This window comes from Polyodon spathula, chromosome 4, assembly GCF_017654505.1.
Source record: "Polyodon spathula isolate WHYD16114869_AA chromosome 4, ASM1765450v1, whole genome shotgun sequence".
In the NCBI taxonomy this organism is placed as follows: Eukaryota; Metazoa; Chordata; class Actinopteri; order Acipenseriformes; family Polyodontidae; genus Polyodon; species Polyodon spathula.
This window is the reverse complement of record NC_054537.1, coordinates 97357111-97381635: the sequence shown is the minus strand read 5'-3', so window position 1 is coordinate 97381635 and position 24525 is coordinate 97357111. Positions and strand designations below refer to the sequence as shown.

Genomic DNA, 24525 nt, shown 5'->3' with positions numbered 1-24525 from the left:
ACCGGTGCCAGCTGCTGTCATTTTATGCTAATTGCTTTTCATTCTGTGTCCAACAGTCATAAGCATAGCCAATGATTTCCACTGCCAGTGATAATGCAGGAAAGTCTGTGTTAGAAATCTGGAAAAAAGTGCAGTGTTTCTTATTGGTGCACTCAGTCATCACTTATTACAGAATACATTTCAGAAATGTAATTTAAACCGCAGACTAAAAGTATGTGCTACATACTGTGGGTATTGCTGTATGTTTTGTGTTGATCATTTTGTGTACTTGTTATCAATAAGCCTGAATGAAAGATTGGATTATCCCCTAGTTGTCAATGAAACATTCCCAGACAGGTTGTGCGTTCTGCAGTACAATATGTTATGTAAGGTTGTATCAGAATGTGACAGAAAGGAGGGTGGAAGAGATGCCTGTAAAAAATAAAAAAAAATACAAACATGAGTTTGTAAAAACGCTTAAATTGCTATTGTACCTAAAGGAATTTTTCAAGGTCACTGTTGTTTGTTTGTGTTTTTCCCTTTGCCCCTGGGTCCAGTGCATATAATGTTTAGCTCTGTATGATCTTTTACCACAGTGTGGCAGTGTATTACAAGTACAGTAGTCTGGTAAGAGAACAGACCTTGGGAAGCAAGTCTCCATAACCGAAGTGGTCTCAGAGTTGACCACAGACACAATATGAACCAGTAAATACGTGTTATACAGCCTGAAACATTTCCAAAAACGGGGTCTAGCAAAAAAAGTTTGAGAACCGTTGAACTAAATTAATACAGCACCCCACATTGTCAGAGGAAATTAAAATGCATTTGTTTACCAAGTTTGACTTGAGCGAATTCAGTAGAACACTGAATAACTTAAGTGATATCTAGGTGGTATGGAGGATATATATATATACTTTTTTTTATCAAGAATTCAAGTTTTAATTTCAATGTAAAGGTAAAAAAATATATTGGGGAAAACAGTAAGGTTTTACAACTTTGTTTAAATAATGTAAAAAGGCTTAATTATAAGTTAAATAAGATAAAACGAAAAACCACAGTGGAATACAATTTTCAATTTATTGTATACATTTAGAAAATCTTCAAATTCAATACATCTTTATTGCCATATAAAAAGGTTAATATGTGGGCTAAATCAATTATTTTCACCATGGTAAATAGAAAATAGTTTTTTTTTTTTTCTGCAGATATGTTTTAATAGCTTATAAAGACACTGCAAATTTGAGAACATTTCTTTGTAATATAAAGTCAAATATATCAGAATATCAAAATAAACCTAGTCAGGGCTTGAATTTCATTTTTGTGTCCTGGGCAGATTTATCCCAATGCTGCAGCCAATGGTGGGATTCAAACATTTTAAGGGGGAACACTGGTATTGCTTTGAAACAAGCTGCTTTCAGGAGACCTAACAACTGTTCATCACTGAGACTGAGCACTCTCTGGTGCTTTTGCCATTGCTTGACGTGAAGTTTCCATTTTTTCTGAGCTGTTTGTGTGTACTGCCACTAGAATATCTCAATAATGTAGAATTGGTGTAACAATGGCTAGTAAACTTTACAGTTGCATAGAGACTGCAGACTGAGCAGCGTATTTTAAACTCCAGCCATGGTTAAATCAGCCAGTTTGGCGGATATGTATCTTTTTTGCCTTGCCCTTCCCTGCTGTGGTTTGTTTGTGTTGTACCTTCTGTACTGTTTTCATTTAATTGCTCCAACTTTTTTTTTCCTGCAGCAGAAGAAAAAGGTGCTTTGCTTTATAACCAGCGCTCCATTTTCTTTCTATGTTTTAAAGGGCCACTGCTTGCAAATCAACATCTAGACAGATTTAATATTGTTATTTTTTTTATTTTTTTTCAAAACTATTTCCTTACTGCAGTGTACTGAATTTCTATAATGCTTAAAGACAGCGGCCGAGAATCATGTACGAGAGGATAAAGTCTTGCGGCATTTAAAATATCCAGCACTACTTTTATTTATGTATTTATTTTACACAGAACTACTCAGAATGCGTCTCATACTGCTTTTGTCACTGACACCCACTTCCTTACAGGTTGTTCTAGTGAAAAATGCAGTGGACTCTTAGAATATCTCTGAAATAGAAAGCATTGAAAGACATGTTGAAATTCAAACCCTGCTAGTTCTCATAATATTTAAAACTTAAATTCTATTCCAAATAATTTTTTTAAAATTTTTTTTATTTCATCAAGGTAAGTAAGCAGAGTCCGGTTTCTGGGTCTTTTACACCCCGCTCCAGCAGCTGCAAGTAGGTGAGATTCTCGTGGGTGTTGGGGTCGAAAAACCCTTTGGTGTCATCGCTTGGGTCGGAGAGAATCAGACTCATTTCTTTATCAAAGTATCCCCGCTTGTAGGCCACCTCCACAGGCACACGGTGGCTGTTTATCGGGTCAATGATGCCCCCAGTGGCGATCTGAGCTTCCAGCAGGCGTATCCCGTGGTCCTTTACTATCAGATCTTTTTTCATTGCTTGGAACAAGGAGATTGTGTTCTTAGTGTAAGGATCAGTGTACCCAGTGACAGCCCTCTCTGCTGACAAGAGTTTATCTTTCAGTTCTGTGCCCACCAGTCCTTCAGCCACTGCTTGTTCTACAGACAGCTTTTTATTCTTCACTGGGTCAATGAGAAATCCAGTTGCAGCCTGGGCTTCCAGGAGAACCAGTGCAGTGCCTGGTCTCAGAATCCCCTTTCTCATGGCCTGGTAGATACTCATCTTCTCTGTGGAGGACTGAACCAGCACTCCTGCAATGCTGTTGGTTCCTTGCAGGTACTTCTGCACTGATTCCATTTTGTTGACTACATCAAATGTCACCGTTCCTTGTTTCAGTTGATCAAACAGCTCCTTCTCAATGATTTCAGCCTCTAAGAGCTGACTGGCTGTGACCTGTCTTCTGAGACCTTGGAATTTGGAGTCGGTTTCTGTTTTTATGGTTGTTGTTGTGGTTGTAGTTGTTGTTGTTGTTGTTTTAATACTCTGCTCAACCATGGTAACGATGATCTCTGTGAATTGCTGAATTGTCAAACTTCCCGACTTGTACTGCTGCAGAAGCTCTCTCCTTTTCTCCTCGGTGATGTATTCAGAATAGAGCAGTTCCCAGATCGAAACTGTCTGGCCCTTGAACTTCCCTGCTACCCTGTTGGTTGTAGCTGACTTGAGGGCACTCTGCGTTTGCTCATCGTTGTAAACATACCGTTCTCCTTTCTTAACCATGCTAAGTAAGCAGAGTCCAGTTTCTGGGTCTTTTACACCCCTCTCCAGCAGCTGCAAGTAGGTGAGATTCTCGTGGGTGTTGGGGTCGAAAAACCCTTTGGTGTCATCGCTTGGGTCGGAGAGAATCAGACTCATTTCTTTATCAAAGTATCCCCGCTTGTAGGCCACCTCCACAGGCACACGGTGGCTGTTTATCGGGTCAATGATGCCCCCAGTGGCGATCTGAGCTTCCAGCAGGCGTATCCCGTGGTCCTTTACTATCAGATCTTTTTTCATTGCTTGGAACAAGGAGATTGTGTTCTTAGTGTAAGGATCAGTGTACCCAGTGACAGCCCTCTCTGCTGACAAGAGTTTATCTTTCAGTTCGGTGCCCACCAGTCCTTCAGCCACTGCTTGTTCTACAGACAGCTTTTTATTCTTCACTGGGTCAATGAGAAATCCAGTTGCAGCCTGGGCTTCCAGGAGAACCAGTGCAGTGCCTGGTCTCAGAATCCCCTTCCTCATGGCCTGGTAGATACTCATCTTCTCTGTGGAGGACTGCACCAGCACTCCTGCAATGCTGTTGGTTCCTTGCAGGTACTTCTGCACTGATTCCATTTTGTTGACTACGTCAAATGTCACCGTTCCTTGTTTCAGTTGATCAAACAGCTCCTTCTCAATGATTTCAGCCTCTAAGAGCTGACTGGCTGTGACCTGTCTTCTGAGACCTTGGAATTTGGAGTCAGTTTCTGTTTTTATAGTTGTTGTTGTGGTTTTAGTTGTTGTTGTTGTTTTAATACTCTGCTCAACCATGGTAATGATGATCTCCGTGAATTGCTGAATTGTCAAACTTCCCGACTTGTACTGCTGCAGAAGCTCTCTCCTTTTCTCCTTGGTGATGTATTCAGAATAGAGCAGTTCCCAGATCGAAACTGTCTGGCCCTTGAACTTCCCTGCTACCCTGTTGGTTGTGGCTGACTTGAGGGCACTCTGCGTTTGCTCATCATTGTAAACATACCGTTCTCCTTTCTTAACCAGGCTAAGTAAGCAGAGTCCAGTTTCTGGGTCTTTTACACCCCTCTCCAGCAGCTGCAAGTAGGTGAGATTCTCGTGGGTGTTGGGGTCGAAAAACCCTTTGGTGTCATCGCTTGGGTCGGAGAGAATCAGACTCATTTCTTTATCAAAGTATCCCCGCTTGTAGGCCACCTCCACAGGCACACGGTGGCTGTTTATCGGGTCAATGATGCCCCCAGTGGCGATCTGAGCTTCCAGCAGGCGTATCCCGTGGTCCTTTACTATCAGATCTTTTTTCATTGCTTGGAACAAGGAGATTGTGTTCTTAGTGTAAGGATCAGTGTACCCAGTGACAGCCCTCTCTGCTGACAAGAGTTTATCTTTCAGTTCGGTGCCCACCAGTCCTTCAGCCACTGCTTGTTCTACAGACAGCTTTTTATTCTTCACTGGGTCAATGAGAAATCCAGTTGCAGCCTGGGCTTCCAGGAGAACCAGTGCAGTGCCTGGTCTCAGAATCCCCTTCCTCATGGCCTGGTAGATACTCATCTTCTCTGTGGAGGACTGCACCAGCACTCCTGCAATGCTGTTGGTTCCTTGCAGGTACTTCTGCACTGATTCCATTTTGTTGACTACGTCAAATGTCACCGTTCCTTGTTTCAGTTGATCAAACAGCTCCTTCTCAATGATTTCAGCCTCTAAGAGCTGACTGGCTGTGACCTGTCTTCTGAGACCTTGGAATTTGGAGTCGGTTTCTGTTTTTATGGTTGTTGTTGTGGTTGTAGTTGTTGTTGTTGTTGTTTTAATACTCTGCTCAACCATGGTAATGATGATCTCTGTGAATTGCTGAATTGTCAAACTTCCCGACTTGTACTGCTGCAGAAGCTCTCTCCTTTTCTCCTCGGTGATGTATTCAGAATAGAGCAGTTCCCAGATCGAAACTGTCTGGCCCTTGAACTTCCCTGCTACCCTGTTGGTTGTAGCTGACTTGAGGGCACTCTGCGTTTGCTCATCATTGTAAACATACCGTTCTCCTTTCTTAACCAGGCTAAGTAAGCAGAGTCCAGTTTCTGGGTCTTTTACACCCCTCTCCAGCAGCTGCAAGTAGGTGAGATTCTCGTGGGTGTTGGGGTCGAAAAACCCTTTGGTGTCATCGCTTGGGTCGGAGAGAATCAGACTCATTTCTTTATCAAAGTATCCCCGCTTGTAGGCCACCTCCACAGGCACACGGTGGCTGTTTATCGGGTCAATGATGCCCCCAGTGGCGATCTGAGCTTCCAGCAGGCGTATCCCGTGGTCCTTTACTATCAGATCTTTTTTCATTGCTTGGAACAAGGAGATTGTGTTCTTAGTGTAAGGATCAGTGTACCCAGTGACAGCCCTCTCTGCTGACAAGAGTTTATCTTTCAGTTCTGTGCCCACCAGTCCTTCAGCCACTGCTTGTTCTACAGACAGCTTTTTATTCTTCACTGGGTCAATGAGAAATCCAGTTGCAGCCTGGGCTTCCAGGAGAACCAGTGCAGTGCCTGGTCTCAGAATCCCCTTCCTCATGGCCTGGTAGATACTCATCTTCTCTGTGGAGGACTGCACCAGCACTCCTGCAATGCTGTTTGTTCCTTGCAGGTACTTCTGCACTGATTCCATTTTGTTGACTACGTCAAATGTCACCGTTCCTTGTTTCAGTTGATCAAACAGCTCCTTCTCAATGATTTCAGCCTCTAAGAGCTGACTGGCTGTGACCTGTCTTCTGAGACCTTGGAATTTGGAGTCGGTTTCTGTTTTTATGGTTGTTGTTGTGGTTGTAGTTGTTGTTGTTGTTGTTTTAATACTCTGCTCAACCATGGTAATGATGATCTCTGTGAATTGCTGAATTGTCAAACTTCCCGACTTGTACTGCTGCAGAAGCTCTCTCCTTTTCTCCTCGGTGATGTATTCAGAATAGAGCAGTTCCCAGATCGAAACTGTCTGGCCCTTGAACTTCCCTGCTACCCTGTTGGTTGTAGCTGACTTGAGGGCACTCTGCGTTTGCTCATCATTGTAAACATACCGTTCTCCTTTCTTAACCAGGCTAAGTAAGCAGAGTCCAGTTTCTGGGTCTTTTACACCCCTCTCCAGCAGCTGCAAGTAGGTGAGATTCTCGTGGGTGTTGGGGTCGAAAAACCCTTTGGTGTCATCGCTTGGGTCGGAGAGAATCAGACTCATTTCTTTATCAAAGTATCCCCGCTTGTAGGCCACCTCCACAGGCACACGGTGGCTGTTTATCGGGTCAATGATGCCCCCAGTGGCGATCTGAGCTTCCAGCAGGCGTATCCCGTGGTCCTTTACTATCAGATCTTTTTTCATTGCTTGGAACAAGGAGATTGTGTTCTTAGTGTAAGGATCAGTGTACCCAGTGACAGCCCTCTCTGCTGACAAGAGTTTATCTTTCAGTTCTGTGCCCACCAGTCCTTCAGCCACTGCTTGTTCTACAGACAGCTTTTTATTCTTCACTGGGTCAATGAGAAATCCAGTTGCAGCCTGGGCTTCCAGGAGAACCAGTGCAGTGCCTGGTCTCAGAATCCCCTTCCTCATGGCCTGGTAGATACTCATCTTCTCTGTGGAGGACTGCACCAGCACTCCTGCAATGCTGTTTGTTCCTTGCAGGTACTTCTGCACTGATTCCATTTTGTTGACTACGTCAAATGTCACCGTTCCTTGTTTCAGTTGATCAAACAGCTCCTTCTCAATGATTTCAGCCTCTAAGAGCTGACTGGCTGTGACCTGTCTTCTGAGACCTTGGAATTTGGAGTCGGTTTCTGTTTTTATGGTTGTTGTTGTGGTTGTAGTTGTTGTTGTTGTTGTTTTAATACTCTGCTCAACCATGGTAACGATGATCTCTGTGAATTGCTGAATTGTCAAACTTCCCGACTTGTACTGCTGCAGAAGCTCTCTCCTTTTCTCCTCGGTGATGTATTCAGAATAGAGCAGTTCCCAGATCGAAACTGTCTGGCCCTTGAACTTCCCTGCTACCCTGTTGGTTGTAGCTGACTTGAGGGCACTCTGCGTTTGCTCATCATTGTAAACATACCGTTCTCCTTTCTTAACCATGCTAAGTAAGCAGAGTCCAGTTTCTGGGTCTTTTACACCCCTCTCCAGCAGCTGCAAGTAGGTGAGATTCTCGTGGGTGTTGGGGTCGAAAAACCCTTTGGTGTCATCGCTTGGGTCGGAGAGAATCAGACTCATTTCTTTATCAAAGTATCCCCGCTTGTAGGCCACCTCCACAGGCACACGGTGGCTGTTTATCGGGTCAATGATGCCCCCAGTGGCGATCTGAGCTTCCAGCAGGCGTATCCCGTGGTCCTTTACTATCAGATCTTTTTTCATTGCTTGGAACAAGGAGATTGTGTTCTTAGTGTAAGGATCAGTGTACCCAGTGACAGCCCTCTCTGCTGACAAGAGTTTATCTTTCAGTTCTGTGCCCACCAGTCCTTCAGCCACTGCTTGTTCTACAGACAGCTTTTTATTCTTCACTGGGTCAATGAGAAATCCAGTTGCAGCCTGGGCTTCCAGGAGAACCAGTGCAGTGCCTGGTCTCAGAATCCCCTTCCTCATGGCCTGGTAGATACTCATCTTCTCTGTGGAGGACTGCACCAGCACTCCTGCAATGCTGTTTGTTCCTTGCAGGTACTTCTGCACTGATTCCATTTTGTTGACTACGTCAAATGTCACCGTTCCTTGTTTCAGTTGATCAAACAGCTCCTTCTCAATGATTTCAGCCTCTAAGAGCTGACTGGCTGTGACCTGTCTTCTGAGACCTTGGAATTTGGAGTCGGTTTCTGTTTTTATGGTTGTTGTTGTGGTTGTAGTTGTTGTTGTTGTTGTTTTAATACTCTGCTCAACCATGGTAACGATGATCTCTGTGAATTGCTGAATTGTCAAACTTCCCGACTTGTACTGCTGCAGAAGCTCTCTCCTTTTCTCCTCGGTGATGTATTCAGAATAGAGCAGTTCCCAGATCGAAACTGTCTGGCCCTTGAACTTCCCTGCTACCCTGTTGGTTGTAGCTGACTTGAGGGCACTCTGCGTTTGCTCATCGTTGTAAACATACCGTTCTCCTTTCTTAACCATGCTAAGTAAGCAGAGTCCAGTTTCTGGGTCTTTTACACCCCTCTCCAGCAGCTGCAAGTAGGTGAGATTCTCGTGGGTGTTGGGGTCGAAAAACCCTTTGGTGTCATCGCTTGGGTCGGAGAGAATCAGACTCATTTCTTTATCAAAGTATCCCCGCTTGTAGGCCACCTCCACAGGCACACGGTGGCTGTTTATCGGGTCAATGATGCCCCCAGTGGCGATCTGAGCTTCCAGCAGGCGTATCCCGTGGTCCTTTACTATCAGATCTTTTTTCATTGCTTGGAACAAGGAGATTGTGTTCTTAGTGTAAGGATCAGTGTACCCAGTGACAGCCCTCTCTGCTGACAAGAGTTTATCTTTCAGTTCGGTGCCCACCAGTCCTTCAGCCACTGCTTGTTCTACAGACAGCTTTTTATTCTTCACTGGGTCAATGAGAAATCCAGTTGCAGCCTGGGCTTCCAGGAGAACCAGTGCAGTGCCTGGTCTCAGAATCCCCTTCCTCATGGCCTGGTAGATACTCATCTTCTCTGTGGAGGACTGCACCAGCACTCCTGCAATGCTGTTTGTTCCTTGCAGGTACTTCTGCACTGATTCCATTTTGTTGACTACGTCAAATGTCACCGTTCCTTGTTTCAGTTGATCAAACAGCTCCTTCTCAATGATTTCAGCCTCTAAGAGCTGACTGGCTGTGACCTGTCTTCTGAGACCTTGGAATTTGGAGTCGGTTTCTGTTTTTATGGTTGTTGTTGTGGTTGTAGTTGTTGTTGTTGTTGTTTTAATACTCTGCTCAACCATGGTAATGATGATCTCTGTGAATTGCTGAATTGTCAAACTTCCCGACTTGTACTGCTGCAGAAGCTCTCTCCTTTTCTCCTCGGTGATGTATTCAGAATAGAGCAGTTCCCAGATCGAAACTGTCTGGCCCTTGAACTTCCCTGCTACCCTGTTGGTTGTAGCTGACTTGAGGGCACTCTGCGTTTGCTCATCATTGTAAACATACCGTTCTCCTTTCTTAACCAGGCTAAGTAAGCAGAGTCCAGTTTCTGGGTCTTTTACACCCCTCTCCAGCAGCTGCAAGTAGGTGAGATTCTCGTGGGTGTTGGGGTCGAAAAACCCTTTGGTGTCATCGCTTGGGTCGGAGAGAATCAGACTCATTTCTTTATCAAAGTATCCCCGCTTGTAGGCCACCTCCACAGGCACACGGTGGCTGTTTATCGGGTCAATGATGCCCCCAGTGGCGATCTGAGCTTCCAGCAGGCGTATCCCGTGGTCCTTTACTATCAGATCTTTTTTCATTGCTTGGAACAAGGAGATTGTGTTCTTAGTGTAAGGATCAGTGTACCCAGTGACAGCCCTCTCTGCTGACAAGAGTTTATCTTTCAGTTCGGTGCCCACCAGTCCTTCAGCCACTGCTTGTTCTACAGACAGCTTTTTATTCTTCACTGGGTCAATGAGAAATCCAGTTGCAGCCTGGGCTTCCAGGAGAACCAGTGCAGTGCCTGGTCTCAGAATCCCCTTCCTCATGGCCTGGTAGATACTCATCTTCTCTGTGGAGGACTGCACCAGCACTCCTGCAATGCTGTTTGTTCCTTGCAGGTACTTCTGCACTGATTCCATTTTGTTGACTACGTCAAATGTCACCGTTCCTTGTTTCAGTTGATCAAACAGCTCCTTCTCAATGATTTCAGCCTCTAAGAGCTGACTGGCTGTGACCTGTCTTCTGAGACCTTGGAATTTGGAGTCGGTTTCTGTTTTTATGGTTGTTGTTGTGGTTGTAGTTGTTGTTGTTGTTGTTTTAATACTCTGCTCAACCATGGTAACGATGATCTCTGTGAATTGCTGAATTGTCAAACTTCCCGACTTGTACTGCTGCAGAAGCTCTCTCCTTTTCTCCTCGGTGATGTATTCAGAATAGAGCAGTTCCCAGATCGAAACTGTCTGGCCCTTGAACTTCCCTGCTACCCTGTTGGTTGTAGCTGACTTGAGGGCACTCTGCGTTTGCTCATCATTGTAAACATACCGTTCTCCTTTCTTAACCAGGCTAAGTAAGCAGAGTCCAGTTTCTGGGTCTTTTACACCCCTCTCCAGCAGCTGCAAGTAGGTGAGATTCTCGTGGGTGTTGGGGTCGAAAAACCCTTTGGTGTCATCGCTTGGGTCGGAGAGAATCAGACTCATTTCTTTATCAAAGTATCCCCGCTTGTAGGCCACCTCCACAGGCACACGGTGGCTGTTGATCGGGTCAATGATGCCCCCAGTGGCGATCTGAGCTTCCAGCAGGCGTATCCCATGGTCCTTTACTATCAGATCTTTTTTCATTGCTTGGAACAAGGAGATTGTGTTCTTAGTGTAAGGATCAGTGTACCCAGTGACAGCCCTCTCTGCTGACAAGAGTTTATCTTTCAGTTCTGTGCCCACCAGTCCTTCAGCCACTGCTTGTTCTACAGACAGCTTTTTATTCTTCACTGGGTCAATGAGAAATCCAGTTGCAGCCTGGGCTTCCAGGAGAACCAGTGCAGTGCCTGGTCTCAGAATCCCCTTCCTCATGGCCTGGTAGATACTCATCTTCTCTGTGGAGGACTGCACCAGCACTCCTGCAATGCTGTTTGTTCCTTGCAGGTACTTCTGCACTGATTCCATTTTGTTGACTACGTCAAATGTCACCGTTCCTTGTTTCAGTTGATCAAACAGCTCCTTCTCAATGATTTCAGCCTCTAAGAGCTGACTGGCTGTGACCTGTCTTCTGAGACCTTGGAATTTGGAGTCGGTTTCTGTTTTTATGGTTGTTGTTGTGGTTGTAGTTGTTGTTGTTGTTGTTTTAATACTCTGCTCAACCATGGTAACGATGATCTCTGTGAATTGCTGAATTGTCAAACTTCCCGACTTGTACTGCTGCAGAAGCTCTCTCCTTTTCTCCTCGGTGATGTATTCAGAATAGAGCAGTTCCCAGATCGAAACTGTCTGGCCCTTGAACTTCCCTGCTACCCTGTTGGTTGTAGCTGACTTGAGGGCACTCTGCGTTTGCTCATCATTGTAAACATACCGTTCTCCTTTCTTAACCATGCTAAGTAAGCAGAGTCCAGTTTCTGGGTCTTTTACTCCCCTCTCCAGCAGCTGCAAGTAGGTGAGATTCTCGTGGGTGTTGGGGTCGAAAAACCCTTTGGTGTCATCGCTTGGGTCGGAGAGAATCAGACTCATTTCTTTATCAAAGTATCCCCGCTTGTAGGCCACCTCCACAGGCACACGGTGGCTGTTGATCGGGTCAATGATGCCCCCAGTGGCGATCTGAGCTTCCAGCAGGCGTATCCCGTGGTCCTTTACTATCAGATCTTTTTTCATTGCTTGGAACAAGGAGATTGTGTTCTTAGTGTAAGGATCAGTGTACCCAGTGACAGCCCTCTCTGCTGACAAGAGTTTATCTTTCAGTTCGGTGCCCACCAGTCCTTCAGCCACTGCTTGTTCTACAGACAGCTTTTTATTCTTCACTGGGTCAATGAGAAATCCAGTTGCAGCCTGGGCTTCCAGGAGAACCAGTGCAGTGCCTGGTCTCAGAATCCCCTTCCTCATGGCCTGGTAGATACTCATCTTCTCTGTGGAGGACTGCACCAGCACTCCTGCAATGCTGTTGGTTCCTTGCAGGTACTTCTGCACTGATTCCATTTTGTTGACTACGTCAAATGTCACCGTTCCTTGTTTCAGTTGATCAAACAGCTCCTTCTCAATGATTTCAGCCTCTAAGAGCTGACTGGCTGTGACCTGTCTTCTGAGACCTTGGAATTTGGAGTCGGTTTCTGTTTTTATGGTTGTTGTTGTGGTTGTAGTTGTTGTTGTTGTTGTTTTAATACTCTGCTCAACCATGGTAACGATGATCTCTGTGAATTGCTGAATTGTCAAACTTCCCGACTTGTACTGCTGCAGAAGCTCTCTCCTTTTCTCCTCGGTGATGTATTCAGAATAGAGCAGTTCCCAGATCGAAACTGTCTGGCCCTTGAACTTCCCTGCTACCCTGTTGGTTGTAGCTGACTTGAGGGCACTCTGCGTTTGCTCATCATTGTAAACATACCGTTCTCCTTTCTTAACCAGGCTAAGTAAGCAGAGTCCAGTTTCTGGGTCTTTTACACCCCGCTCCAGCAGCTGCAAGTAGGTGAGATTCTCGTGGGTGTTGGGGTCGAAAAACCCTTTGGTGTCATCGCTTGGGTCGGAGAGAATCAGACTCATTTCTTTATCAAAGTATCCCCGCTTGTAGGCCACCTCCACAGGCACACGGTGGCTGTTGATCGGGTCAATGATGCCCCCAGTGGCGATCTGAGCTTCCAGCAGGCGTATCCCATGGTCCTTTACTATCAGATCTTTTTTCATTGCTTGGAACAAGGAGATTGTGTTCTTAGTGTAAGGATCAGTGTACCCAGTGACAGCCCTCTCTGCTGACAAGAGTTTCTGCTTCAGTTCTGTGCCCACCAGTCCTTCAGCCACTGCTTGTTCTACAGACAGCTTTTTATTCTTCACTGGGTCAATGAGAAATCCAGTTGCAGCCTGGGCTTCCAGGAGAACCAGTGCAGTGCCTGGTCTCAGAATCCCCTTCCTCATGGCCTGGTAGATACTCATCTTCTCTGTGGAGGACTGCACCAGCACTCCTGCAATGCTGTTGGTTCCTTGCAGGTACTTCTGCACTGATTCCATTTTGTTAACACCTTCAAAAGTCACCGTTCCTTGTTTCAGTTGATCAAACAGCTCCTTCTCAATGATTTCAGCCTCTAAGAGCTGACTGGCTGTGACCCGTCTTCTGAGACCTTGGAATTTTGGATTTAAAACAGGCTCTCCATTGCTGTTTTGCTCTTCACTCATGATGCCTGTCTGATGAGTATCGCACTTTTCTTGGTTTGCCATTGTCTCCTTTAGTTCAGAAATGTGGTGTACTGTTTTTATTGTTCTGCAATTAAACAAAAAGATGGATAACATTAGAAACATCCATTTTATATAAATGCAGCAGTTCCTAAAGGTTCCCTCTGCTTGGTAGTGCATTTCAAAGCAAAGAGTCAACCATGAGCACCAAGCTGCTTTCAAAAGAACTCTGGGACAAAGTTTTTGAAAGGCACAGATCGGGATGGGTATAAAAAAAATATCTTAGGCCTTGAATATTCTTTGTAGCACGGTCAAGATGATTATTAAGAAGTGGAAGGTGTGTGGCACCACCAAGACCCTGCCAAGATCCGGCTGTTCCTCCAAACTGTATGACCGAGCAAGAAGGAGACTGATCAAAGAGGCTACCGAGAGGCCAATGGCAACTTTGCAAGAGCTACATGCTTTTATGGCCAAGACTGGTCAAAGTGTGCATGTGACAACAATATCCCACAAATCTGGCCTGTATTTTACTCAAGAAAGCCCACCTTGAATACCATTTGAAACATTCAGGAGATTCTGTAACCATATGACAAAAAAGTTTTGTGGTCTGACGAAACTAAAATTAAAACTTTTTGGCCTAAATGCAAAGCGTTATGTTTGGTGCAAATTTAACACAGTGCCTCACCCAAAGAACACCATCCCTACTGTGAAGCATGGTGGTGGCAGCATCATGTTATGGGGATGTTTCTCATCAGCAGAGACTTGGGCACTTGTCAGGATAGAAGGGAAAATGAATGCAGCAAAGTATAGAAAAATCCTTGAGGAAAACTTGCTGCTCTCTGCAAGAAAGCTGTAACTGGGACGGAAGTTCATCTTTCAGCATGACAATGACCCAAAGCACACAGCCAAAGCTACACTGGAGTGGCTAAGGAACAAAAAGGTAAATGTCCTTGAGTGGCCCAGACAGAGCCCTGACCTAAATCCAATCGAAAATTTGTGGCATAACTTGAAGATTGCTGTTCATCAACGCTCCCCAAGCAACTTGACAGAGCTTGAACAGTTTTGTAAAGAAGAATGGTTTAATATTGCCAAATCTAGGTGTGCAAAGTTGGTAGAGACCTATCCCAATAGATTCACAGCTGTAATTGCTGCCAAAAGTGCTTCCAAAAAGTCCTCATTTAAATGCATGAAACTCTGAGGCACTGACACAACAAATAATGTATGCACAGTTTTTCAAACTTTTTTTATTCAAAGCTGTAGTGGTTAAACTGAACACTGTTATAGGAGTTGGATAAATGTCAGCAAAACTTGCAAAGAAAGTGTATAAAACGAAATTAGCTGGTTGCATTAGTATTCAGCCCCTTAAGTCAGTACTTGGTAGAAGCACATTTTGCAGCAATTACTGCTATGAGTCTTTTTGGATAGGTCTCTGCTAGCTATGCACAGTAGGATGGTGAAATCTTTGCCCATTCTTCACAGGAAAATTGCTCCAGTTCTAATAAGTTTTTTGGGGATTGTCGATGGACTGCAATCTTCAAGTCTCACCATACATTTTCGATTGGATTCAAGTCAGAACTTTGACTGGGCCGCTCAAGAACTTTAATGCTCTTCTTGTTCAACCACTCCAGTGTGGCTTTGGCTTTGTGCTTCGGGTCATTATCCTCCCCAGTTTGTCTTGGCGTACTCAAACTGGTGTTCCTCAGAGAGTCATCTGTACTTTGCACCATCCATTTTCCCCTCTGTCCTGACAAGCTTCCCCATAACATGATGCTGCCATCACTATGCTTGACAGTTGGGATGGTGTTGCCTGGGTGATGTGCCGTGTAGGGCTTGCACCTGATGTAATGCTTGGAATTTAGACTGAAAAGTTTAATTTTTGTCTCATCTGATCACAAAACCTTTTTTCCACATGTCTGAAGTATCATCTACATGCTTTTTTGTAAACTCCATACATGCTTTAAGATGAGGCTTTTTCAGTAATAGCTTTTTTCTTGCCACCCGTCCATACAGGCCAGAAGTTGGGACTGGCTTATTGTTGATGTGTGAACACTGCCTCCCATCTCAGACACAGAACTTTGCAGATCTCTTAAGGTCATTGTTGACATCCTGAACCAGTTTCCCACTTGCCTGGCTGCTCAGTTTGGGAGGGTGACCTGATCTGGATAGTGTTTGGGTGGTATGATGCATCTTCCACTTCTTAATGATGAACTTCACTGTGCTGAGAGGGATAATCAGCGCCTTTGAAATTTTCTTGTACCCTTCTCCTGCTCTGTGCCTCTCTACCACTTTATCCCTGACTTATTTCAAAAGCTCCTTGGTCTTCGTGGTTGCTTTGTTGGATCACTATGTGAGCTGCAGCTTGAAAGTCTTTATATACCTGAGCAAAATTATTTAAAAGTTAAACCACTTTGAGCACACACAGACTGAAACCATTTCACTAATTTTGTGACCTTTCAAACAAATCAGGGCCTGCAGTGGCAAAGGGGTTGAATACTTATGCAACTGAGATTAATCTATTTTTCTCTGTAAATCTTAATTCTTTATATTTTATGTGCATTTTTTAACTTTATCAATGTGGAGTAGTTTGTGTAGATTCTACATGTAAAGTCTAATTTCAAAGTGTTGGGGAGTACGCTCAGGTGCCAACAAAATGTGAAAACTACGCAGGGGGGGGTGAATACGTCTGCAAACCACTGCATACAGCAGCTCTCAAAAGTACTCACCTGCCTTGGACTTTTCCACATTTTATTGTGTTACAACATGGAATCAAAATTGATTTAATTAGGAGTTTTTGCCACTGATCAATACAAAAAGAGTCCATAATGTCAAAGTGAAAAATAAAATCTATAAATTGTCCTAAATTAATTACAAATATAAAACAGTAAATAATTGATTGCATTAGTATTCACATAGAAGTCACATAATTAGTTGAATGGAGTCTACTTGTGTGCAATTAAGGTGTTTCACATGATTTCAGGTTAAATACACCTGTCTCTGGGAGGTCCCACAGTTGGTTAGTACATTTCCTAACAAAAACTACATCATGAAGACAAAGGAACATTCAAAGCAAATCCAGAATAAGGTTCTTTAAAAGAATCAATCAGGTGTAGGATATAAGAACATTTCCAAGGCATTGAATATCCCCCGGTGCACAGTAAAGTCCATTATTAAGAAATGGAGAGAATATGACACAACTGTGAATCTGTCTAGAACAGACCATCCTCAAAAACTGAGGACCTCCAAGAGGCCTATGGAAACTCTAAAGGAGTTACAGTCTCCCACGGCTGAGCTGGGAGACACTGTGCATATGGCAACAATAGCCCGGGTGCTTCACAAAACTGGCCTTTATGGGAGAGTGGCAAAAAGAAAGCTCAGAAAAACTTGAAAAAAACTGAAATCATCAAATCTCAGCTACAGTTTGCCAGAAGGCATGTGGGAGACTCTGAGACCGAGTGGAAGATTCTATGGTCTGATGAGATCAAAATAGAGCTTTTTGGCCTCAACATTAAGAGCTATGTTTGGCGCAAGCCTAACACCGCATATCATTCTGAGAACACCATCCCTACCGTGAGCATGCCGGTGGCAGCATCATGCTATGGGGATGCTTCTCTGTGTCAGGACCTGGAATGCTCATGAAGATAGAGGGCAAAATGGATGCAGCAAAGTACAGAGAAATCCTGGAGGAAAACCTGCTGAAGTCTGCAAGAGACCTGGGACTTAGGAGAAGATTCATCTTCCAGCAGGACAATGACCTCAAACATACAGCCAAAGCCACACTGGAGTGGCTTAAAAACAAAAAGGTCAATGTCCTGGAATGGCCAGTCAAAGCCCGGACTTCAATCCAATTGAGAATATGTAGAAAGCATTGTAAATTGCTGTTCACATCGGTCCCCATCCAACTTGACAGAGCTTGAGCAATTTTGCAAAGAAGAACGTGCAAAAATTGCAGTGTCCAGATGTGCAAAGCTGGTAGAGACTTATCCAAATAGACTCATGGCTGTAATTGCTGCCAAAGGTGCCTCTACCAAATATTGATTGATGGGGGTGAATACTTATGCAATCAATTATTTTCTGTTTTATATTTGTAATTAATTTATAACAATTTGTAGATTTTATTTTTCACTTTGACATTATGGGCTCTTTTTGTGTAGGCATCTATTTCTTGAAACTTTTTTCGCTCATCCACAAAAGCAAAACTTTTGCTTCAAAAGATTTTTCCTAAAATTCTTTATTTTTGAGAAATTTCTAGAAATTATACATTTCCATTGGTCATGTAAACTTTCAAGTACAACTGTGTATATATATTTATAACACGGCTTGGAAAAATATCAACCTCTTATTGTTATTTTATTTAATGTAAAGCTTGTTTTAACGTTGTCTTTATTACGCTGGCCTGAGACCTGTGCTTACAACTGCATTGTCACATTTTCTACATTTTCTACATTCAATTTTCAAATTAATAATCGATTCCGGGGTAGTTAAAAGAACCTGGGTCGTAATTTAAAACCCGACGGGTACTCGGGTTTTCAGGTACCCGTGCTGACCTATATATATATATATATATATATATATATATATATATATATATATATATATATATATATGGAATCAGCCTTTAGAGATTCTGGTATGTGATTAGTTAAAGCCTCATCACATGACCGAACACATATCCAACTATGGACCCATGACAGGGCCATCTCGCTGAACATGCTTCCTCTACTCCCCAACAAAACAGCATTACTGACAGACCCACTGAACAGCAATTTTGTGACATAACAAAAAAGGAATTACAAAATATACTACAAAACAAAGACGCTACACACATGAAAGTCGTTATAAAAATTCTGACTTCCTAAAATTCAAAGAAATTCAACTTGCTTATGGAAACAAATACGATGCTCAGCAACTGAACAGACCCCCCCACCCATCCGAATTCTATGCCGCAGTGAGAAAGTCATACGGACTACCCTGTTGAGGATGTAGGCATGGCGTTGGCTTATCAGATTCAGTCTAAAAGTCATTTAAAGAAATAACTCAGAATTACAGCTCAGATGGGATGCCTGCCTCAGGGGTAGCACTGATTTACATTACTGACCCTTCAGAAAACCTCATTGGGTTAATTTGTTTTTAAGAAAAGACACAGTACCTGATCTGGTCTTAGTAACAACCCTTACTGTTATTTTAAGCAATGACTCTAAAATAACTATTACAGATGATATGGTACACATGCTCCAAAGCAATGGAAACTGGCTTTATAAATCCCCAAATCCTGTATCGAAAGACAGGCTGAGCAATACAAACCGGCTTTATAAATTGCAAAATCCTGTATCGAAAGACAGGCTGAGCTATGCAAACCGGCTTTATAAATCACAAAATCCTGTATCGAAAGACAGGCTGAGCAATGCAAACCGGCTTTATAAATCACAAAATCCTGTATCGAAAGACAGGCTGAGCAATGCAAACCGGCTTTATAAATCGCAAAATCCTGTATCGATATAATGCAAGACACAAATTTAGTGTCATTCAAATTCAAAACACATATCAGGTGATATGTCAGGTGATAGTATCATGCACACATCTGGCATTGTTCTTTTAAAAAGCAGGCACTCCAAAGGCTTACCCTGCATACTCTACATGTCATTAAATTATAGCTTCTGTATGCAAAAGCATAGTGTGACACACAGCTCCATGGACTTCCTTACTATGAGAATATGAACAACCTGTGCTAAAGAATGTTTCATCACATTTGGATAAACTGTTCTTTATAAAGACAGACTCGATGTACCCTTAGATTATGATACATGCATGTAGCAAAGTGGTTGGTAAGGGGAACAGACGTAGCGGCGATGCGGTGCAGGAGTGATGAACAGACAACAGTGATTCAGTGAACAAAGTGCTTTAATTTGTACTCCAGGTCTTGACCGATAAATAATAACTCCCCGGCTATACACAACAATGTGGATAGCGCGGGGATAACAAAAACTGGGCACAGTCCCGAACAAAAACGCAAGACGCGGTCACCAGTCCTGGGTGCGTGCAGACATGCAGGTGCTCGGTGTGGACACAGGTTTGTGTGAAGTGCTGTGGTGCTCCGGATAGTGCTGACCCTTTTTCGACAGCTCCGGAGACGTGCTTTAACTGTCTATAGTGAACAAAACACAAACAGTTTAATAAAACACAGAGAACACGTATTTATTGTATTTCCTGAGAACTCCTCTCTCGCTCCTTTGCCCTCCACTCATTTACCCAAACGATCAGCGTTACCCTGGCCACTATATGTAATCCCGCATGATATCTAGGTAAACGGTTGCAGCTGCCTTATTACTTGCAGCTGCCCCTCGTTTACCTTTCAGGTCAATACGGTCTTGCAACAGAGTCTCGCTTCTTTCCAGGCTGACCCACTTCCCTGACCGGCAAACGAACTGTCAGACCAGCCCTTCCAGATACTTCTCGTCCCGTTCTTTAGCGCCCTCACAGGTCGGGAGGAAGATTCATCACCAGAACTCATGTTTCCGTCACAATGCACTACAAAACTTATTCTGAAGAAGGTCCCTGCTGAGTTTTGTCGGTTCTCTCAATATAAGTAAATAATAATACAGCTGAGTTGAAGATACTGGGGAAAAAATAAAAATCACCTCTCCCACACAACACCTCTCAGGTTAACACTCAGGTTTCCCAGCAGACATGCTGATGACACTATGTAACACAATTTTTGTTCCTGGGTAGTAAGTGTTATATCCTAATATTTACAGAATAATTGTAAATCTCGAAAAACTACTCACTTCTAAATCTTTTGCAGTCATCTTTGTATTACTTTAGTATAAATACATGTTAATTTGGATTCATATGTTGTTTTTTTCTGACTTTATGTGAACGAAAAGACACACATTTGCCCGTTTTCCCATTAGAAATAGTGATATTTTGAAATATCACTGTCCTGGTCACAAAAGCAAAGTTTGTGGGCAATAATAGCCATTTTCTATACTTTTGAGGCATAAGCAATTAGGAAATAACACTTACTACCCAGGAACAAAAAAAAAAAAATGTTTTTTTGTTACACAGTGTAATCACTGAGTATGAAAGTACAAATCACCTCTCGGACACATCATCTCTCAGTCCAAGTCTATACATGATGTCCTGCGAGGAATGTTGCTGCTTTTTGCAATGGAGCGTTCAGAAGACTTGCTCGACAGGTAATAGCAGCGGGTAAGGTGTGTGTGTGTGTGGGGGGGGGGGGGGGGGGTTGTGCAACTGAAACAAACAATTAGCAATTATTCTGCTCACTGCAGGCATGCCTGCTAATATCACCAGCTGAGGTTCTTTACTTTCAGCTCAGGTTCAGTTAAAGCTACCTGGCGTTGCCTGCTATAGAGAATGCACAATCTCAAACATTTATCGTGGCAAAGTTTAAATGAACATGACCTTTTAAAAACGAAATGACTGTATCTCTTTGGAGGGAGTTGTTGCCTGAGCCTGCTGTGTAGAGCCTGGGTGTGCACTATGGGACTGCCCTTTGCTCTCCTTGCTGTTGAACTATCCAGTAATCTCCAACTCACATTTTAAGAGTACTGAAAGGCAACAAAGGAAAAACCCTCAGCTTGCAAAATTAGTTGTATTTTTTTTCCACAATTTCAAAGCTATACTCATCTGTTTGGGTTGTTTGAGTGAATTCACTGGAAGATATCTTCATGCAATTATTTGCAGTATGCATTACAAATGCCTGATCATAACCATAGTGAGATGCAGGATTCATTACATTTTAACACAATCGTTATTACAACACTTCTCCATGTCCCTTTTTGAGGTACAGTACTGTTTTTACACTGGAAATGGACAGACTTCTCTTGAATAATAGATTCGGTTTACTTTAACTCAGACTTTTTAAACTGTAATAAAAACATTTCAAACTAACTAGACCATAAGTCTTGAGACCTCAATAAAGTGTTAAAGATAAAGCACTATGAGAATCAATGTTTCAATCTCAGAGACAGTAAAGGGTTGGGTGTGGAGTTAAAGGGAAATAAACATATGTGTGCTCAGCTATGTATAGAAGCCAGAGAGTTGGGCATGTTACTGATAAAAACTTACTTATTACTCGTTATTCGTTTTCTTCAGAAAAAAAGTTAAATAATGTTGTTATATAATGACGTTATATTACTCGATATATTACTTGTTATATTACTCGTTATATTACCTGTTAAATTACTTGTTATATTACTTGTTATATTACTCTGTTATATTACTTGTTATATTACTTGTTATTTACCTGTTATATTACTTGTTATATTACTTGTTATATTACCTGTTACTTGTTATATTACTTGTTATATTACTCGTTACTTGTTATATTACTTGTTATATTACTTGTTATATTACTTGTTATATTACTTGTTATATTACTTGTTATTACTTGTTGTTATATTACTTGTTATATTACTTGTTATGTTATATTACTTGTTATATTACTTGTTATATTACTTGTTATATTACTTGTTATATTACTTGTTATGTTACTTGTTATATTACTTGTTATGTTACTTGTTATTACTTGTTATATTACTTGTTATATTACTTGTTATATTACTTGTTATATTACTTGTTATATTACTTGTTATATTACTTGTTATATTACTTGTTATATTACTTGTTACTTGTTATATTACTTGTTATATTACTTGTTATATTACTTGTTATATTATTGTTATGTTATATTACTTGTTATATTACTTGTTATGTTACTTGTTATATTACTTGTTATATTACTTGTTATATTACTTGTTATATTACTTGTTATGTTACTTGTTATGTTACTTGTTATATTACTCGTTATATTACTTGTTATATTACTTGTTATATTACTTGTTATATTACTTGTTATGTTACTTGTTATATTACTTGTTATATTACTTGTTATGTTACTTGTTATATTACTTGTTATATTACTTGTTATATTACTTGTTATATTACTTGTTATATTACTTGTTATGTTATTTACTTGTTATATTACTTGTTATGTTTCTTGTTATGTTACTTGTTATATTACTCGTTATATTACTTGTTATATTACTTGTTATATTACTTGTTACTTGTTATATTACTTGTTATGTTACTTGTTATATTACTTGTTATATTACTTGTTATGTTACTTGTTATATTACTTGTTATATTACTTGTTATATTACTTGTTATGTTACTTGTTATATTACTTGTTATATTACTTGTTATGTTACTTGTTATATTACTTGTTATGTTACTTGTTATATTACTTGTTATATTACTTGTTATATTACTCGTTATATTACTTGTTAAATTACTTGTTATGTTACTTGTTATATTACTTGTTATATTACTTGTTATATTACTTGTTATATTACTTGTTATGTTTACTTGTTATGTTACTTGTTATGTTACTATATTACTTGTTATATTACTTGTTATATTACTTGTTATGTTACTTGTTATATTACTTGTTATATTACTTGTTATATTACTTGTTATATTGTTATATTACTTGTTATGTTACTCATTATGTTACTCATTATATTACTCGTTAAATTACTTGTTATGTTACTTGTTATATTACTCGTTATATTACTTGTTATATTACCTGTTTAATTACTTGTTATATTACTTGTTATATTACTTGTTATATTACCTGTTAAATTACTTGTTATATTACTTGTTATATTACTTGTTATGTTACTTGTTATATTACTCATTATATTATTTCTTCTATTACTTGTTATATTATTACTTGTTTTAGACTATTTTTATCATCTGTATTAAAACACTAAAAGTACTCCTCACACAGACTGCTGTTACTGTACAGTCACTTTGAACAATACGATCCAATGTTCACACACATAAGATTTCTGGTAGTGAAACCAATGGGCATTTCATCAAGTTCAAAATGAAATCTCCTACTCGGCTCCCTGTCAATCTGTTTGCTTTGGTGCACCCCACACTGCACAAAAAAAAAAACAAACACACACACACACACAAAGTCAACAATACTATTTTTCAATAGAATTAGATAAAAATCACTCATAGGACCCTACACATAGTCACAAATGGTAAAATGCATGCAACCTTTTTGAAGTTGTTTAAGATGCATAATTAAAGCACAAAGTAGTCTAATATTTTCATTGATTGCTGACTGAAAATTGAACTTCTCACACCCAGAGGTTTTCATACAGGTAGGATATAGATTACAAATTCTAATGAATTTGCATGCTGCTGTGTGTGTGTGTGTGTATAGATATAACACAAAACATAAAAGACAAACTAACTACTTAACCATAAATATGTTAGAAAGACAGTAAATTCCTGTAATTTTGAATTCTAGTTATTGAAAAGAAATGTGCTTCAATTTGACACAGTAAGCAGGAACATGCAGCCGTCAGGTACGTTTTTAAGCAGAATATATAGTAAACAAGACCAGACAATAGAACTGATTAAACTCTATAGTATTTCAATTATTCTAACCCTTATACAATAAATCACTTGATGGGCACAGAAGAGTCCTGGGTGGATGGGTTGGAGTCAGTTTTCAGTTTTTTGGAGTCAGTTTTTAAGAGAGTGGTAGAAATGGCATATAAATATAACAACATACCTTTAAGAGATGAGTGGGGCTGTGCACTCTCAGGCTTTCCCACTACAGACGTCTGTCTCAGTGCTTCCGGAGAAACTTGAAGAAGCTGTGGCGTTGCTGCAGGGCTGTGTGCAATGTGCTTTAATATTGAAAGACTCCACTCCACCCCCATCCCCACCCCCGCTGCTATTTCAACTTTTGCCACCAATCAGCTGCTATCCTGAGTGTCCTCAGCCGTAAGAACTCTCAGCTCCTCAGAAAACTTTTCTTTTCTTTTTTGTGTGCCAAGAGGACTTTGCTGCCCTTCCTCTGCCATACTTTTTTTTTTTTTCGTGCCCCACAAACATCATACAGTGCCTACTGCTCTCTGTACTCCTAACTCTGTCACCTCTGGGCTGCAGGTGCGGCCGCTAAAGAGACCAATGCGCTGACTGAGACCCTCACTATCAACATTGCAGATCATTATATGTGCATGTATTGCTCTTAAGCTTACATAGGGCGCAATGCAATATAATTGCCTGGCTGCAATGCAGTATGAACTTTGCATCCACAATTATTTGCACTGTGCCTATAATTAGATTTACCCCGTAGTACAAACAAACCTTATATGTGGTAGCACACTAAGTTAAAGAAATCCTGCAGCATGCTTTCAGGTAGTGGTGCTCTTCCTTGGTCTTTTCACCTGTACAGTGAAATTGTCCCCAGCCCATTCCATAACTTTTTCCTGTGATAAACTAACCAGCTGCTTCCCAGAACATTCTTAACCTAAAGTGCCT

General features: G+C 41.4%; 1 protein-coding gene across 2 annotated transcripts; it reads right to left on the bottom strand.

The window, feature by feature from the left end:
- Positions 1-1042: 1042 nt before the first annotated feature.
- LOC121315197 (epiplakin-like) lies at positions 1043-23991 on the bottom strand. Of its 2 annotated transcripts, none has more exons than XM_041249262.1 (2): positions 23771-23873; positions 1043-13246 (listed from the first exon to the last, which is right to left on the bottom strand). In XM_041249262.1, the coding sequence occupies exon 2, from the start codon at positions 13201-13203 to the stop codon at positions 2191-2193; it is 11013 nt and encodes a 3670-aa protein (XP_041105196.1). In that variant the 5' UTR covers positions 13204-13246; positions 23771-23873; the 3' UTR covers positions 1043-2190. The 2 variants fall into 2 exon arrangements, 1 of the variants encoding a protein (XP_041105196.1); XR_005950211.1 differs by lacking the exon at positions 1043-13246 and adding an exon at positions 19039-19300 and having other exon boundaries at positions 23771-23991.
- Between the last annotated feature and the right edge of the window lie 534 nt (positions 23992-24525).